The 14,602-nt window shown below is 36.8% G+C and overlaps 1 protein-coding gene across 1 annotated transcript in view; it reads left to right on the top strand.

Annotated features, from left to right (window-relative positions):
• Positions 1 to 14,602, top strand: part of LOC306874437 (adhesion G protein-coupled receptor A3-like) — a 49,522-nt gene that overhangs the window by 31,620 nt on the left and 3,300 nt on the right. Inside the window, exons 11-18 of the mRNA XM_079424485.1 lie at positions 115 to 276; positions 2,303 to 2,503; positions 2,665 to 2,872; positions 5,930 to 6,138; positions 7,441 to 7,565; positions 8,754 to 8,877; positions 11,711 to 11,856; positions 13,073 to 13,168. Of these exons, the coding sequence (XP_079280611.1) occupies positions 115 to 276; positions 2,303 to 2,503; positions 2,665 to 2,872; positions 5,930 to 6,138; positions 7,441 to 7,565; positions 8,754 to 8,877; positions 11,711 to 11,856; positions 13,073 to 13,168 (1,271 nt within the window). The remainder of the gene's footprint in view (positions 1 to 114; positions 277 to 2,302; positions 2,504 to 2,664; positions 2,873 to 5,929; positions 6,139 to 7,440; positions 7,566 to 8,753; positions 8,878 to 11,710; positions 11,857 to 13,072; positions 13,169 to 14,602) is intronic.

The following is a 14,602-nucleotide window of genomic DNA, read 5'->3' as shown; positions in this document are numbered from 1 at the left end:
TTAGGATGCAGTGTGTTTGTGGGTATAATGTCGGCCTGGAGGGAATCTTCAGTGTTGTGGGGTGGGTGTGCATGCATTGAATTGTCTCGTCTCTAACTGCATTTCCTCTCTCAGCTGGGAGATGTGATGGTGGATATCTCCAGTAATCTGATGCTGGCTGATGAGCGAGTGTTATGGATGGCTCAGAGGGAGGCGCGAGCTTGCTCGCGTATCGTTGAGTGCCTGCAGAGAATTGCCGTTCTCCGAATCAGTAACGGGGCTCTGGCCTATTCTACTGTGAGTACTGAGAAAATAATTTCAATTGTGCATTTTGACTCTGTTTTAAATGGTCTGTTCATGCTCTTGATTGTGAGATTTTATTTTTATTCATATTTTTAATTAGCTTTTATTTTTATGTTTACAGTTTTCAATTAAATTTGAGTTTAATTTGATATGCTTTGGTCATTTTCCACTTCAGGAAGTTGTGGCCTAATGGTTAGAGAGTCGGACTCGTAATCCAAAGGTTGCGGGTTCGAGTCTCGGGCCGGCAGGGATTGTAGGTGGGGGGAGTGAATGTCCAGCGCTCTCTCCACCCTCAATACCACGACTGAGGTGCCCTTGAGCAAGGCACCGAACCCCCAACTGCTCCCCGGGCGGCGCAGCATAAATGGCTGCCCACTGCTCCGGGTGTGTGTTCACGGTGTGTGTGTGTTCACTGCTGTGTGTGTGCACGTTGGATGGGACAGAGAATGCAGTGCACAAATTCCGAGTATGGGGAATTTCACCATACCGAGTATCCCCATACTTGGCCGTATGTCACTTCACTTCACTTATTAGTTGTTGTTTTTTTTTCCAAGTGAACAATTTATCTTCCAGAATCTGGCAGTACGTTTTAGGAGCTAATTTTTAGTCCATCTCCTATCCTGAAAAGTTTGTCTTGCAGGATTGATTAAACTGAGCTGGCAGATTCTGGAAGATAAATTCTTCAAACAGTGGTACAAGAGGATGTGATGCTGGTTCTTCAAGAGTCACTCAAAAATTTCTGTCCATAAAGCTTATGAAAAATCAGTCTTAATGTATTTCACAACACTTCAGCATGTAATTCTTATTAAGTGTGGGTCATTTTTATTTAATTTTGTTTACCCAAGTAAAGTCTCTGAGAACCTGACACATTACACTTCTGGAGACTCCAGGAAGGTTGCAGTTCTGGAAAATGGTGGCGCTGGAGACTAAATGCTTCCTGATAGTTTCTCACTTAATTCTTCACCTTAATTCTTAATTCTTTTGCAGTTAACGTGACTTTTCTTCTCCACCTGTTTTTTCTGATTCTGCTGACCCAATGCAATTTCTATTATTGCTTAGCATTGCATCCTTCTCATGGGAATTGAATAATTTTTGACTTTTAGTCTGAGTTAAATCTCTTCTTTTGGCTCATTTTATCTGTAAAAGATAACCTGCCTAATAATTCAGCACACCTGAATATAAAGAGTTTTTGACTTCTAGCCTTCATGGACAATTATATATCACTTGATTAAATGCAAAGTCAATATTAGTTATTAAGATTGAAGTGGCTTGGAATTGGTAATATGTTCTTGGGAAAAAAAATATGACCAGAATATCAACTTGCCTAATAATTTGGCACACACTGTATGAATATATTTTAAAATGTAATTTATTTCTGTGATCAAAACTAAGTTTTCAGCATCATTACTCCAGTCTTCAGTGTCACATGATCCTTCAGAAATCATTCTAATTTGCTGATTTTCTGATCAAGAAACATTTATTATGAATGTTGAAAAGAGTTGTGCTGCTTCATATTTATTTGGAAACCATGATACATTTTAAATGTATTTTAAATAGAAAACTTGGACCCACTTTATATCAAGTGTCTTTAACTATGTACTGACAATGAAATTAAATGTAAAATAAAATGCCTGGATGTAATTACATCTGTAATTAATTCCTGTATTTAGATCTATAAGTACACTTTTGAACCAACTTCTAGTCCTTAAACCTAACCAAATCACCAAACCTGTCCCTAACCTCAACCAGATCCCACCTCAATAACAGCAAAAGTGTTTTGCAATACAACATGACCAAGATAAATACATTCTACGTAGCACATAGTTAAAGACTCCTAATACAAAGTGGGGACAAAATCTTTTGTAACATCATAAATGCTGTCACTTTTTACCAATTTAATGCATCCTTGCTGAATAAAAGTAACAAAGTGTAGATTGAAAGAGACCTGGTGTTCAGAGTCATTCAGTAACATGTGAATGATATTGTAACCCTTCTTCTTCATTCTCATCTGTTTCACCAGAACTCTCACAACATTGCTCTGGAGGCTCATGCCATCAAGGCCAGCAGCTTCAATGGAATGACCTGCACTCTGTTCCAGAAGCTCTCACCTGACCGCACAGCCGTGGCCCATTTCTCTCCCAGAGACCCCGACATCAACCTGGAGCGCCAGCTCAGCTTCAAATGCAACGTGACCAGCAACCTCTCTGCACTGGCTCTCAAAGTAAGCATTTAGTCTCGGGTACTTCCTGTACGTATACAGTTGATTTGGCATAACCTATAAGGCGAGCACTTCTTCAAAGCGAGAACTCCAATAAAGCTGTGGAAGCAGGAATATATCCATCATGTTCTGACAGTAATGTTATTGCATCTCCACGTCTGCAGAACACTATTGTGGAGGCGTCTCTCCAGCTTCCCCCGTCTCTCTTCTCGTCTCTGGGAAGCTCGGGTCAGGCTGATGAAGCCGTCTATAAGCTACACCTGCTGGCCTTCCGCAACGGCAAACTCTTTCCTCCGACTGGCAACTCCACGCTCCTGAGCGACAGCAGTAAGAGGAGGAGTGTGGTCACACCTGTGATCCTCACAAAGATCGGTAAGAACACACTCTCTGCTGATCCTGACGCCCCGGGCGAGATCAGACATGCGCTCGAACCCACACAACACTCTTCGTTGTTGATGTTATACAATAATTCTACCTGGCTAAAAAACAAATTAAAATATGATGGTCAAAGATACAGACAAATCGTACACCTCAGTAATACTTCCTGTTATACTGAAATCACATGCCTTGGTTGTTTACAGAGCAGGGTTATTATAGTTAACTAAAACTACAGCTGCTTAAAATAAAATAAACAATCAAAATAAAATATAAGAAAAAACTTAAACTGGTTTTATTTCAGCTAGTTACAAAGGCAAATAAAATGCTTAAAAAATGTTAACACTTTATTTTAAGGACCAATTCTCACTATTAACTATTTGCTTATTAGCATGCATATTACTAGCATATTGGCTGTTTATTAATACTTATAAAGCACCTATTAATGCCTTATTCTGCATATTTTAGATCCCTCAATTCTACCCCATACCTAAACTATTAATATGTGGCAAATTAGTAGTTAATTGAGGCAAAAGTCATAGTTAATAGTGAGAATTGGATCCCAAACTGAAGTGTGGCCCAAAGAAAATAATTAAAACATGAACAGTTTACAATAAGGTTCTATTTGTTAACATTAGTTAAGTGCTTTAGTTAACATGAACTAGCAATGAAAAATAATGGTAAAGCATTTATTAATCTAATGTAGTAATTTTAGAACTGTTATTTTAAATTTTGCTCTTGGAAGTCGGGTCGTATTGATTCGATATTTATGATTAAATGATATTAATCAAAACGTTCCACTTATACCTTATTAACGACTTGTCCAGCAAGCATTAAACCAATTCAGATTATTCCCTTGGCCACAGTAATACAGAGTTGATTAGGTAATTTTGAGCATAGGTAACGCAATCTTTTGGTAAATAGTTTCAGACTTGAAAATCACACAGCACCAGACAAAAGATCTCTTTATAAATCAAAGTTTATTTGCTACTCAAACACACATACACGCTGCAGGCAATGAATTGTTTTGATTTGAAGAGAGTTTAAGGTTCTAATGCTCGTTTTCAAGAATGCTCTAACTTCAACCTGAGGGAGTCACAAGCAAGGAACTTTACTATCTTTACTCTTAAAGATGAATGCCACCAGTTTCCAGCAGAATTATGGAGAATTGTTTGATTACTTGCTTTAAGTTGAGTTTGACAGCCGATCGGGTGTTTCCGTGCGGTCTCCGAGGGAACCTCCGACTGATTGGCTGCTGATGTGTCGTCGTATGACGCGTTTCAAGGTATGCCCTTCGGTGGTCGGTTGACTTCTTTGTGACATGATGACGCTCGAAGTTCTTCCTTGAGTTCCTTTCGCGTAGCTTCAGACTTTCAAGGGTTTCTTCAGAAGTTTGACTAAGTATTGATAGTTGTTCAAGGCTCGGCCAGATGTTAATGGCTGGGAGCGCTTTGGCGCGTCTCGATGAGACGAAGCCAAGGTTTTCAAAAAGCGTGCGAGCAAGCAGTCTTTATTGGGCTGATTTCAGTCTGCCCCCTTTGTCTGTTTGATCCAATCACAAGTGTTTCTGTAGGGCGGAGCCCCGCCCCGCACGGCTCAGTTTTCCGTGCGTAAATCCTTTGCTGAGTTATTTCATAAAATGAAGACCATATCCTAGCAGATTCCTATAAGTGTTTTAATCATACATTACGATGAGAAAAGTCAACTTTCATCCACACCAAATTATTGCTGACGCAACTAGCTTTCATTCAAAATCAAACACCAGGTATTTGGCATACACAGAGTACATACCTTAATTTTATATACTACATGGGTTAATGCATCGATTAACATCCTACCCTCTAAATAATCACACCAAGAATATGAAAGACATAAACACCTCAATATATATTGTCTATATATATATATATATATATATATATATATATATATATATATATATATATATATATATATATATATATATATATGTGTGTGTATATATATGTTGCTTTTGGTAGCAGCAACAATTATTATTTGTCTTTCGGAACACCCACAAAGGTCCGATTTTCTTTGTTCTGCCAATAAGAAGAAAAGGCGCGTTTCTCTGCTGGGGAGAATCAGGAGGTCATGGGAATGTCACTCTGGATGGAGATCTGGTGGTTTTCTTAGCTTGGACGTCTGTTGTAAAACCATCATCTTTGTTGATACCATCATTGAATTGCTGCTTTAAAGAAATGGGAAATAACACACTGAAATAAACATGAAATTTTCAAATAGAGTGAAATCATATTTTCTGGTAAAAGATACTATATTAGTATTTTTTTCAGTGTGCTTTTGTTTCTTTTGTGATTTGATCTTTACTGTACAGCAGCACTATTATAATCCATCCCACCCCCATTTTGGCTTCAAGCAGGTAAAGAGGCATCGTGTCATGAACAGAACAATATTGCTGCTGGAGAGCAGTTGAAGTGTGAGGGGGCGGCACACTACAGCACAGGGAGCTGCTAGGAAAAACCTCCCCACTATAACTGATTGATTTCAACGAGAGGCCTAAGCGGAGCAGAAAGAGATTGCAATCCCATGAAAAAGCTGCAGAGTTCAGAAGAATCTGATATGGACCGACTGTCCAAGATCTGCCACTGAACTACTGGCACGATTTATATTGTCTCTCAATACAATAGATGCACATGGATTTAATGTGTACTTCCTAACTGAACGTTTAGTTGGCTAGTCAGCGATGAACTGTATCATACACTCTTAAGAACAATGGGTTGAAAAGGAGTTATGCCATAGAAGAACCATTTCCCTCTGAAGAACCTTTCAATGAACAGTTCTTAAAATAACCTTTTTTTCTTATTTTGAAGAACATTTTAATAATCTAAAAAACCTTTTCCACTAAAAAGAACCTCTTGTGGAATGGAAAGGTTCCATGGATGCTAAAGGTTCCTCGTGGAACCATAAATGTTAATAATAACCTTTATTTTTAAGAGTGTACCATCAAACAGGTCCACAACCAGAACTGTTTTGTTTTGTAACACAAACTGATTAAGTATCCATTCTGCTGTTGTTTAGAGGGCTTCCCGCTGAAGAACCTGCAGAGTCCAGTGAACGCAACCCTGCGGCGCTTCCTGCACGGCTCAGACGCCGTTCCCTCCTTCTGGAACTTCAGTCTGCTGGGCGGACAGGGCGGCTGGCAGAGCGACGGCTGCCGGATCCTCCATCAGGACGACAACTTCACCACGATGTCCTGCTATTCACTTAATAACTACGCTTTACTGATGGTGAGAGAGACCAAAGTGGCGTACATTTCAGTCTGTTCTTCATAACAAACTATTGGTGGGCTTTTGAAGACTTGGCACACATGTTGCTTGTAGTACTTTTATAGTGCTTTTTGTTTTATTTTGTTATTTATTTTTTTGGAATGTCTATGGAAAGAGCCTGAATATTTTGCTGGATAATTCCTTTTGTGGTCCATGGTGAGAGAAACATGGTCATTAGTGATATAAGAGTGGAAGTTTTAATTAAAAAAAATATATAATTTCAAATGAGTAAATAATTATAATTTTTTTTTTATTTGAAATAAAGCACAAACTGAAGTAAAATAAGTTAAAGTAAAACATTAAAAAGTAGTATAAAGGACAAACGATCATAGCATTTTTTTGTAAATCTATATAAAATTTAAAGCAAATATGACAAGCTCTTAATAAAATTAATTTAAAAAATGTTTTATTAATTGAAATAATGAAAATAATTAGAAATATTGCATTGACAACTACAAAAATAAAAGTGAAGTGCTAAAATTTCTAAAACTAAAATAAAACAAATTAAAGCTAAATAGGAAAAAACTAACAAAAATGATAAAAGATCAGAGCAAAATTATATTAAAAAAAAACTAAAATATATATATATTTTATTAGATGAAAACCTAAACAAAAATTATAGTAGTCAACATTTGAAGTGGATCAAAACCTTTCATCAGTGTAGAAATGCTGTCTTAAAGTACTAAAATCACTAAAACTGAAATCAAATTAAATTAATATTAAGAACAAAACTAATAAAAATCTTGTTGCAAAATTCTGAAACTTACACTACATTTAAATTGTAAACAGAAAACAAAATAAAAGCTAATTCAAAATATTAATAAATACTATGATAGTAAGTAATATTAAAATAACACTGCTGAGCAGTATTTACTGTACATATAAATGCATTACATGATAGAGTCCATGTGTGAAATACTGTTTGTGATGCTGCTGTGTGACTCTGATAGCAGCCAGAAATAACAATAAGGATCTTCAGGATGGGTAATGGATTCCAATGTTCCCATCATCCTCTTGTCATGTAATTACTTGTTATTTCAAGAGGTTTTTTTAGTGCTGGATTGATCTGCTGTGCAATTTTCTTCTGATTTTCCTTCATGGTTGATGTGTACCGTGAGCCTTTGACTCTAGACCTGTTTGTAATTAGATCTTTTCACACATCCTCAACACCCACCTTTCCAGAACAAGAACAAAAAAATCTGAATTATTGGCTGTTGAAATGCATTTGCAAATATAATCTGCTGAAATACTCTTGTCTAACAGGATCTGAACAGGACCGGGAACGACGCGTACAGCTTCGAACCTCTTCACCCTGTTATCTACGCCACAGCCATCGTCCTGGTGCTCTGCCTGCTGTCAGTCATAGTCAGTTACATCTACCACCACAAGTAAGTGCTGGAGCTTGATGGAAAAATGCAGTTTATTTTTAAAGGGATAGTTCACCCAAAAAATTTACATTTGCTGTTAATTTACTCACTCTCAGTCCATCCAGGATGCAAGATGCATTTTTTTCTTTAGTAGAAAATTTTAAAAGATTTCTAGCTGAAACGTGATCCTTGGTGATTTAATAAATGCAAGTCAATGGCTACCGTCATTTGGGAGCCAAAAAAAAACAGAATAGCCGGGGAAAAAAAGGAATACCTATGGCTCCTGACAATATATTGGGTTCTTATGAAGCAAAACAATTGGTTTTGCAAGAAATTGAACATTATTTACAACATTATTACCAGTAATCCAGAGCCTCAGGCAAGCAGTCCGGTTTATGAACGCCGACTCCTTTTGAACAGGTTTTTATTTGTGTTAAGTAAAATATTCACGTTACAAATCATTATTGGGTGCTTTAATAATATAACTGCCTATAGGTGACATCATATGTAAATGAACAGGTGAATTGGTTATTTGAACCAGTTCATTGCAACAAACTGTCCAAAAGATTCATTTTGCGGAAAAGACTTCCCCATTTGTCTGAAGCTATGGATTACCGCTAATAATGTTGTAGATAATAAGTTTCTTGCACAGGCCGATCGTTTTGATTCATAAGACCTTAAAATTATAGTAAACATTTGAAGTGGATCAAAAAGTTGTCCTAAGACAACAACGCATTTTGGTTTTTGGACAACTTTGGTGAAAGGTTTTGATCCACTTCAAATATTGACTAGTGTATGACGTCAGGAGCTATGGGTATTAATTTTGTGTAAAGAATTCTGAATTTGTAACAAATCAGAATTAGTGGTGTAAATATGTGTCATCTGCATAAAAATGTACAGAACAATTCAGGTATATTTGAGGTAATTCGTTAATAAAAATAGAAAAAAGTAATGGTCCCAGGGTAGAACCTTGAGGAACACCTTTTTCAACAATTACATAATTAGACTGAAAATCCTGGAAAACAACATACTAAGGACCACAATTTCAGGGAACAATCTTTACTGTTCTACTGAAGAAAAACGAGTCACCTAATGTACATCTTGGATGGCCTGAGGGTGAGTAAATTAACAGCAAATTTTCATTTTTGGGTGACAACCCTTTAAGTTGTGAATATGCTGGTTTTAATGTGATATGTCATGTGTTCGCAGGTCGGTGCGTGTAAGTAAGAAGTGCTGGCATATGCTGGTTAACCTGTGCTTACATATTCTCCTCACCTGTGCTGTGTTTGTGGGCGGCATCAACCAAACGTACAACGCAAGCGTTTGTCAAGCGGTATGTGCCTGCTTTTCTGTGTATATACAGAGTTTGGGTGACAATGTTTACATGATCTTCATAAATGTTTCTCAGTTTATTGGCAGAACGGCAGTACTGCTATCAAGTTCACATTACTCAGTGTTCGTACGGTCATGAAAAACCTGGAAAAGTCATGGAATTTTAAAACAGCAATTTCCAGGCCTCGAAAAGTTTTGGAAAAATAAATAAACCCAGAAAGTTTTGGAAAAGTCATGGAAATCTTTCACAAATCTCTGTATAATAGAATTATGTTTATTCAGGTCCTGAATTTCGGTGCGGGATTGCGCATATGCTATATTGCATATTTCTACTGTGTTAGAAAACGAACATGATGCGCTTTTTGCTTTCTGCTTCACAAATATGAACCGCAACTCAGCGAATATTTTATTTTCCCTGGCCCCGACACATTCATCATGGTAATTACTTGCTGGAGTTTTGCAGCAAGTTTTCTTGTGTGCGCTTTAACGCGGAACTCTAAGCACTCGCTGCTGCTGGCGGGACACTACACTGCGTTCCAAATTATTATGCAAATATATCTTTCGGTGCAAATGACAGTCAGTATAATTTTCAAGTCATCAACCGTTAGGGTATAATTCAAATTTTATTGAACAAACCTCCCAATGATAACAGTATTTATTTAAAAAATGAAAAACTCAAAAGTGCACTGTTCCAAATTATTATGCGCAACAGAGTTTGAAAACATTTTATAGGTTGTAAAGAACTGAAAATGGTCATTTGTTGAATTTGCAGCATTAGGAGGTCATATATACTGAAATCAAAAGCTATTTCAATCAAAAACATCCTAACAGGGCAAGTTGCATGTTAACATAGGACCCCTTCTTTGATATCACCTTCACAATTCTTGCATCCATTGAACTTGTGAGTTTTTGGAGAGTTTCTGCTTGAATTTCTTTGCAGGATGTCAGAATAGCCTCCCAGAGCTGCTATTTTGATGCTAACTGCCTCCCACCCTCATAGATCTTTCGCTTGAGGATGCTCCAAAGGTTCTCAATTGAGGTCAGGGGAGGATGGTGGCCACACCTTGAGTTTCTCTCCTTTTATGCCCATAGCAGCCACACAGAGGTATTCTTTGCAGCATGAGATGGTGCATTGTCATGCATGAAGATGATTTTGCTACGGAAGACACGGTTCTTCTTTTTGTACCATGGAAGAAAGTGGTCAGTCAGAAACTCTATATACTTTGCCGAGGTAATTTTCACACCTTCAGGGACCCTAAAGGGGCCTACCAGCCCTCTCCCCATGATTCCGGCCCAAAACATGACTCCGCCACCTCCTTGCTGACATCGCTGCCTTGATGGGACATGGGGGCCATCCACCAACCATCCACTACTCCATCCATCTGGACCATCCAGGGTTGCACGGCACTCATCAGTAAACAAGACTGTTTGAAAATGAGTCTTCATGTATGTGTAGGCCCACTGCATCCGTTTCTGCTTGTGAGCATTGGTTAGGGTTGGCCGAATAGTAGGTTTATGCACAACTGCAAGCCCCTGGAGGATCCTACACCTTGAGGTTTGCGGGACTCCAGAGGCACCAGCAGCTTCAAATACCTGTTTGCTGCTTTGTAATGGCATTTTAGCAGCTGCTCTCTTAATCCGATGAATTTGTCTGGCAGAAACCTTCCTCATTCTGCCTTTATCTGCACGAACCCGTCTGTGCTCTGAATCAGCCACAAATCTCTTCACAGTACGATGATCACGCTTAAGCTTTCGTGAACTATCTAATGTTTTCATACCTTGTCCAAGGCATTGCACTATTTGACGCTTTTCAGCAGCAGAGAGATCCTTTTTCTTTCCCATATTGCTTGAAACCTGTGGCCTGCTTAATAATGTGGAACGTCCTTCTTAAGTAGTTTTCCTTTAATTGGGCTCACCTGGCAAACTAATTATCACAGGTGTCTGAGATTGATTTCAGTGATCCAAAGAGCACTGAGACACAATACCATCCATGAGTTTAATTGAAAAATATAAAATTATGTTTGACACTTTGCATAATAATTTGGAACGCAGTGTATAAAAACGACGAGCTGCTCTTGACAGTCGCGGTAGCATTGTGTTGTTTCCACCAGCGCGGCAAATCCTTTTCATCACCATAATAATTGGATATCTAAAATATAAAAATGAGGGAGCCTAAAACAAGGCCGATGCCTGGCCCGCGTCTGAGCTATGACGTGAAAATTGTCCCGAAGCCGTAATTAAATGTCAGGGCTGAAATATGGGGCTATAAAAGTGCAGCTTGTTGGGTTTAAGCGGCAAAAATACACACAAAATTGTTAAAATGGCCATCCTGGCGAGTATCCTCATAAGCATTGTCGATTTTGTTTTCTTAAGTGAATGTAAACGGTTGCAAAAGTGAGACGTTTCCAAAACGAAATTCAGGTCCTGCGTTTAACTGAGTTAAAAAATAAATGATAATACCGTAATCAGTGATGTGATATGTTCTCTGTGTGGAGTAAATGTCACACGGAGTCAGAAATTGTCGTATGCGTTTTTTCTTTTTTTTGCAAGCAGAATTTCAGATGAAAATTTCAGGACCTTCACGTCTGGTGCAGTTTCAGCTTGTACTAAAACAAGAAAGCAAACAATAGCATTAATAGTCATTAATTTTATCTTTTTTCAAAGATTTTTATTCTTATTGTAAAATAATGGAACATTAGGTCATGAATATTGTCTCAAGTCATGGAAATTTATTGGTAAAAATGTGTACGAACCCTGATTACTATTTTGAGAATATTAGCATTTTTGTTGTCCATGAGGAGAGCTCTTATGTTTACTGATGTCATGTCCTGAAGGTGGGGATTGTGTTGCATTACTCTACACTGGCTACGGCATTGTGGTCCGGCGTAACGGCACGCAACATCTACAAACAGGTGACGCGGAAGGCCAAACGCTACGAGGAGCTGGACGAGCCTCCCCCTCCACCCAGACCTATGCTGAGGTAATGAAGGAGAAGAAAAAGGAGGAAAATATTATGCAAAAATCAACAAATGTACAAATAAGTAAATTAGATGATATAATAGATGTAAATAATTAATCATTTATATGATTAATATGTGAATCTGTATATATCTGTATTTATATGATCGATATGTGAGCAAGCACACATGCTGTGATCTATTTTAGGTTACAGAGAGTGTAGAAGTTTAATTTGACACTTAAATTTCTCCTGCTGACCACTTGGTGTCAGTAAATATACAACAGAAATCAGGGCTGTGATTTGCCTTTATAGGGAAAGTTCACCTAAAAATAAAATTCTGTCATTTACTCACCCTCATGTCATCCCAAATCTAACTTTTTTCTTTTGTGGAACACACATGAAGATTTGTTTTTTTTTAATATTGGTAACCAAAGAGTTTTAGTGACCATTGTGCCTATTGTATGGACAACTAAACAAATAACAGACGTTTCTCAAAAACTTGTTTTTATGAAAGTAAGTCACACACTAGTGATGGTTTGGTATTATTTGTGTAGTATCCAGCCTTATAACTATCTTAGGACACGGAAACACTATTTACATGATAATCACATGGGTAATCAGTTGACCTCATTTATACAGTATTTATTAATATTTTAAAGTAGTTTTTATTTTTATATTTTCAGTTTTGATTTTAGTTTATGTTAGTGCTTTTGTTACTTGCTTTTGTCATTTTATACTATATAATAATAATGTATATAATATTTCTATTAAACTTTTGTGCAATTTTTAATAATTGTAGTACTTAAAATGATTTTCAGTTAGTTGCCAAGTCAACATTTCTAATTTCTGTTATAGGTTTAAGTTTTTCATCTAATATTTGCATTTTATTTTAAAGTTTTGTCAATTATTGCAAATCATTTTTAATAGATTTAGTTCCCAGTAACAACACTGATGATGACAGAATTTTTAATTTTTGTGTGTGTGTGTGTAATATCCCTTTAAGTCTGTTATACGTCACATAACTTGGCCAAATGTTTGCTATGATTTGCAATCTGGATAGTGGATATATATGAACACTAGTTGCCAAAGCCAGAGCCAGTGTATGAAACCTAGTGCTTAAAAAAAAAAGTTGAGGTCTTATAAAGTCATGTAGTGTATTCCAGCATTAATGCTCTAACATGAGGAAATGTAATGCCTTACTAAGTTAAGTTTAGTAACTGTTGTTTTTTTTCTACAGATTCTACCTAATAGGTGGAGGCATACCGATCATTGTGTGCGGAATAACAGCTGCAGCTAACATCAAAAACTACGGCAGTCAAGTCAGTGCACCTTAGTAAGTAGAGTTTAAGGTGCTTTTTAACTATCCCTTTCAATAAAATTGGACTTTAAAAAAATATATTGATTGTAATTTACAGATGTTGTGTAATCAGTTAACTTTTGTTTCCTTAACTTCGTTGCTATTAACGACAGACTGTACAAATCCAGCCTGTATCTGCCTCAAGGCGCTTTTCAGATCCCCTGCGAACAGTTCCTGTCTTTCTCTGTCATGAGAAATTGCATTTGCTATCGCTGGAGCCTAATTCCCATGCTCTGTAAAGTGCAGAATAATATTTTATGAAGGAGAGAGCAGTTTAGACCTTCTGAAGCTCTGTAAACCTAATTATGGTGCTCTATTTTTGGCTCCCCACCTAGTGTGTGTTGGTTTCCCATGCTCCCTTCTTTCACTTGTGACAGCTGTTTGGATTGTGTAACAGCGTGGTTTAATTTGAAAATCCAGACCATCTGAGATCTTTGGGGTTTAATTAATCTCACGCTACCGTGACAAAAGAAAAACCGCTCTGCTGAGCATCACAGACCTCAGAAGTGCCTCATAAGTGTTTTACTTTTCTGATAATATGAAGCCCTTGATACCACTAGTGTAAACTTTAGAACTTATGTATATACTTAATGTAAAAACTACTTTTTGGAGCGCAGACCTGCAGTGAGTGACAGCTGCGGTGATTTATAACGGGATGGGAGTGCTTTTTGGTTTTTCATGCTGCCAAGTAGGACAATGTGACATTGATTTACTGAAGTATAAAACAGCAATAAAGTAGTTCTCAGGAAAAAAAGTTTTCAGCTAGTTTTAGATGTGCAGACTTGGTCTTAAAGTATGCATACTCGCATACGGTACCAACACAACATCAGTATTATATTGTCAATTCTATTCATCGACATTAAACACTAAAAGATCTTATGTAGTTACGTTTACTTTTGTAAGTAGTTTAATCACTGCTTATTGTTCTTATTATTAATATTATTATTATTGCAATAGATGACTTTGAGGCTGATATGGCATAAAATAAATATTAATGTAATTATAGTTATTGCCCTCAATATAATCTTTGATGCTGATTGGACAAAAAATTATAATTGCATAATAATAATCACTATTATAATATCATTGGAAATAATCAACCATTTTGATTTTTTGTTATAATTGAACAGCCCTAGATAAATGTTTAATGTGAACTCTTAGAATAGCATATTATTATTATTATTATTGCCATTGATGCAGTATTTGCTTATATGGTAATACATTTTTTTAAAGTTAATCTACATTAATAATGTTGTTAATGCTTTATTTTAACATGCCTTTTTTACAAATTTTATAGGTATTTGATTAACAGCAAATAATGTATAATTAAAAGCAACTAAAACTAAACCTAACCCTAAGCTTATAGTAAGCATATGTTGATAATTAATTTTACTTATTGTTAAAGTGTAA

The sequence above is a fragment of the Barbus barbus genome (assembly GCF_936440315.1).
Source record: "Barbus barbus genome assembly, chromosome: 1".
In the NCBI taxonomy this organism is placed as follows: domain Eukaryota; kingdom Metazoa; phylum Chordata; class Actinopteri; order Cypriniformes; family Cyprinidae; genus Barbus; species Barbus barbus.
Note: the sequence above shows the minus strand (reverse complement) of the source record. Positions and strands in the feature narration are given on the sequence as shown.